The sequence below is a fragment of the Brassica napus genome, chromosome A2 (assembly GCF_020379485.1).
Source record: "Brassica napus cultivar Da-Ae chromosome A2, Da-Ae, whole genome shotgun sequence".
NCBI classification, from domain to species: domain Eukaryota; kingdom Viridiplantae; phylum Streptophyta; class Magnoliopsida; order Brassicales; family Brassicaceae; genus Brassica; species Brassica napus.
This window is the reverse complement of record NC_063435.1, coordinates 7,982,705-7,986,476: the sequence shown is the minus strand read 5'-3', so window position 1 is coordinate 7,986,476 and position 3,772 is coordinate 7,982,705. Positions and strand designations below refer to the sequence as shown.

Sequence of the window (3,772 nt, the reverse complement as noted above, 5' to 3'; positions counted from 1 at the left end):
AAAAGTTAGTTAATTGAAAGTTATATTTTTAAATACAAGAAACTTGAGAAATAAAAATTTTAGTTTTTTTTTTCAAAATCTAAATATCCGAACCCGATCCGAAATAACCGAATCCGAACTAAAAATACCCGAACCCGACCCGAAGTACAGAAATACCCGAACGGGTTCTACACCTCTATACCGAAATACCCAAAAATCCGAAATACCCGACCCGAACCCGAACGGATACCCGAACGCCCACCCCTACGTCCCACCATTGTCCCCTCCACTCCCACTCACAGCAACCTTAGCTTTTCCCATCATAATAAAAATCATCTTACACTATATCAATCCCACTTCTTTCCTCTCTTTTGTGCTCCCAAACCGAACAAAACACTCACAAACGCAATTAACTCATCTTTCTCCCATCTCTCATCTCTCATCTCTCATCTCTCATCTCTTCTTCTCTCTCATATCAAAAACCTAAAAAAACTCTCGAGACAGATGCAGACAAAGCTTATCATAACTCTCAGTTCTTCCTTCAAATCCCAAGCCTTTGTCTCTTCATCATTTTAAGAGGTATGAATATTTTTTGTTTTCTTTTGAAAATCTGAATCCCTCAATGTTCTTGGATTAACTTTTGTCTCAAAACTGTTGCATCTAAGGTTGATGAAGTTTTGATGATTAATCAACAATTATTAGTATGGTTTGTAACACTTTTATTAAAGGTTTCGGTCAGTAAAATATTGTTATTTAGTTCCAACTCGTTCTTTCTTTTCGTTTTGCACGAAACATTGAATACCCAAAAAATATTACTTTTCTTTATCCCTCAATTTTTGTAAAAAAAATCCTTCTATTTACACATCTTTTCATATCCAATTTAGAATTACAGTTAACAATGTAATTTAAAGTTTAAAGAAATTTCATTGGGTATTGTTTAGGTATTCCGTCCCACAAATGTCAGCTGATATTGGGATAGGATCTTTAGAAAAAAAAAAACTGAATTCGGATCTTATAGAAAAAAAAACACACACAGATAATGATTTAAATGATGGATCTTGCTTCATATGTAATTTGATTTTGCTGTCGGTGATATTTTCGCTATATATGTCTTTTTGTCTTTTTGTTTGTTGCTAAGTGTCTGTGCGTCTGTTTTCTGTTTGTCTAGTTGTGTAAATGTCAGTGTTTTATTTTTCGATTTTGACTGTCAATGACGCAGAATCAAAAAAATAAAATAGAAAATCATTTGGATCTATTTCTGTTTAACATTTTACACAATTATTTGAATTTTTTTATTTAGATTATTATCAAGCAAATGAAGTAGAAAACGATTTGGATAAAATTCAATCTACTAGCTTTTTTGAGTTACTGCTAAAAATGGAATTCGATTAATTATAAATTTTGATTTATTAAGAAATAGAAATAGAAGAATATAATTGGTTTGGAGTTGACTGCACGATGGATGTGTCAGTACTAAATTTGGCACTTCTGATGTTGTCTACTCATTGACTCACTAGGACCATTTATAGTCACACCAATGTTTCCTCCCACTTGTTTTTCTTGATTATTATTAATTTTATTACAATACTTTGAAGACATTATCGACTTTGTTTGGCCAGAAGTGATCCATCTAAGTTCTTAAAGTTATTACTTCCTATATAATTCTCAATTATCACTCATCTAGACATTCTTAACATTCTTTCCAGATAAAATCATTGCAGAAAAAGATAAAACAACCGTCAGGTTCTGCCAAAATGATGAGACCGATCTTAGACCTCGAGATTGAAGCTTCATCGAAACATGATCATTCAGACAGTACCAGTAGCCAAGTTGCCTCGAACTTGTCTCCCGTTGGAGACGATTACAAGCCCATCTCTCTCGATCTTAGCCTCTGTTTCAATAACAACAACAACAACTTGGATCTTGAATCATCTTCTTTGACGCTGCCAATTTCAAGCACCAGCGAAATTAGCAATCCGGAGCAACAACAACCATCAGTATCCAAGAGGGTTTTCTCTTGCAACTATTGTCAACGGAAGTTTTACAGCTCTCAGGCTCTTGGCGGTCACCAAAACGCTCATAAACGCGAGAGAACGCTTGCCAAACGCGCTATGCGTATGGGCCTCGCTGGAGTTTTCCCTGGCAGAGGATCTAGTAGCTCCTACGCCGCTGCTGCCACAGCAGCTGCTCTCTCGTGCCTCCCGCTGCATGGAAGCGGAAACAACGGTAACATGACGTCGTTCAGGACTTTGGGAATCAGAGCGCATGCCTCCCCCCACGACCTCGGCATTACAAGGCCAACACAAGAAACGATCATTAGAAACATTGCCAGGTTTAACCAGGGGTACTTCAGTAATTTCGTTCCTTTTTTGGTTGAGGACGACGAGGCCGAGCTGCTATGGCCGGGGAGCTTCAGGCAACAGGCGTCGGATGCGGCTGAAGGAGGTAATGGTGATTTAGGTCAACGGAAAATGGATTACTTGGAGGTCAAACAAGCAGTGGACATGAAGTGTTCTCTTCCAGATCTAACGTTGAAGCTTTGAGCTATCTTCCTTTTTTCTCTTTTTGAATTTGGATTCTTAATTTGCTTTCGCGAGATTTATAACTCTATTATGTACAGTGAGCGTTTTACAAACCATTTCTAATATGTTTTCGCTATGTGGTCACTTTCAATTGATGGACTTAGAAGTCAATTCTAGTGTTTTCTTATGTGTATTAACGAAAGGGATATGTATTTGATATAAAGTATATAAGTGTGCACTTGTGAATAATCACTAGGTAAAAATCTATGAAACCTTTTATTTTAAGTATGATTTTGTATTTGTTGATCAGTTTTGCTACGTCTCCTCTGGGTAACGATCCTATAACATTCGGAAATTGTGTTTTGCCTTTGTTTTAGAATTGGAAAATGTTTTTGTCTGTTGGTGAATGTAGGTTTGCGACCGATGTTGTATGCTGTATCTGGAGTTGTAAGATGTCTTTTTGAATTGTGCTCTCTTCACAAAAAGAATTCTGTTGTAGATTGTGTAAGACCATTTCCAACCCAAATTTATCTTTTCCTCTATAATTTCTATTAAAATAGAGGGAATATAGAATGAAAAAGTGAAATTCAACTTTTTTTTTCTATAATAGAGTAAATACTCTATCTATTATAGAATAAACCATTCGAGTAAAATTTACTATATAATAAAGTTTCTCTATTTTATTAGGAATTATAGAGAAAAAGATAACTTTGGTTTGGAGATGGCCTAAACACGAAGAAGAATATATATACATATAACCTAAGTTAATCTATATGGACCCCTAACATGTTAATTTACTTTTAAAATGAATAAGATTAAAGTTTCGATTAGTAAAGACTTTCGTTTTAGACTTTAGCTTTAGAACTTTTGACTGTAGAGATTTTGGCTTTAAAGATTGTAGTTGTTACTTTAAAATTTTTAAATTTTTGATTGGTATCGAAAGCTTTAATTTATTTTATAATTATATAAAAAATATTAATATTTATGAACTATGTTCAAAAGATAATATAAAATCTGTAAGAATACAAAATCTTAAAAATAAAATATGAAAGGAACATTTAGAAGAAAAAGTTCATATTTATTATTTTATTTATCGGTTTGATAAAAAACTATATTTAAGGAATGGAATATCATAAAAATAATTTGCAGAATTTTGAGTTTCCAATTCTTATTATATAAATTATCTTTAGATCATCAAAATTTAATTTTTCTTTTTCTTTTAACTCAAATTTGTTCTAAATTGGTTTTTGACAATCTAAAGTTTTAGTAAT

At 33.5% G+C, this 3,772-nt stretch overlaps 1 protein-coding gene across 2 annotated transcripts; it reads left to right on the top strand.

The window, feature by feature from the left end:
• Positions 1–296: 296 nt before the first annotated feature.
• Positions 297–2,792, top strand: LOC106381335 (zinc finger protein 4-like). Of its 2 annotated transcripts, none has more exons than XM_013821240.3 (2): positions 297–558; positions 1,686–2,792. In XM_013821240.3, the coding sequence occupies exon 2, from the start codon at positions 1,734–1,736 to the stop codon at positions 2,520–2,522; it is 789 nt and encodes a 262-aa protein (XP_013676694.1). In that variant the 5' UTR covers positions 297–558; positions 1,686–1,733; the 3' UTR covers positions 2,523–2,792. The 2 variants fall into 2 exon arrangements, with proteins under 2 accessions (XP_013676694.1, XP_013676695.1); XM_013821241.3 differs by having other exon boundaries at positions 307–558; positions 1,701–2,792.
• Positions 2,793–3,772: the final 980 nt, after the last annotated feature.

What these genes read in the sequence shown, in the direction of transcription:
- LOC106381335 (XM_013821240.3), top strand. Translation starts at nt 1,734, where the DNA reads ATGATGAGACCGATCTTAGACCTCGAGATTGAAGCTTCATCGAAACAT.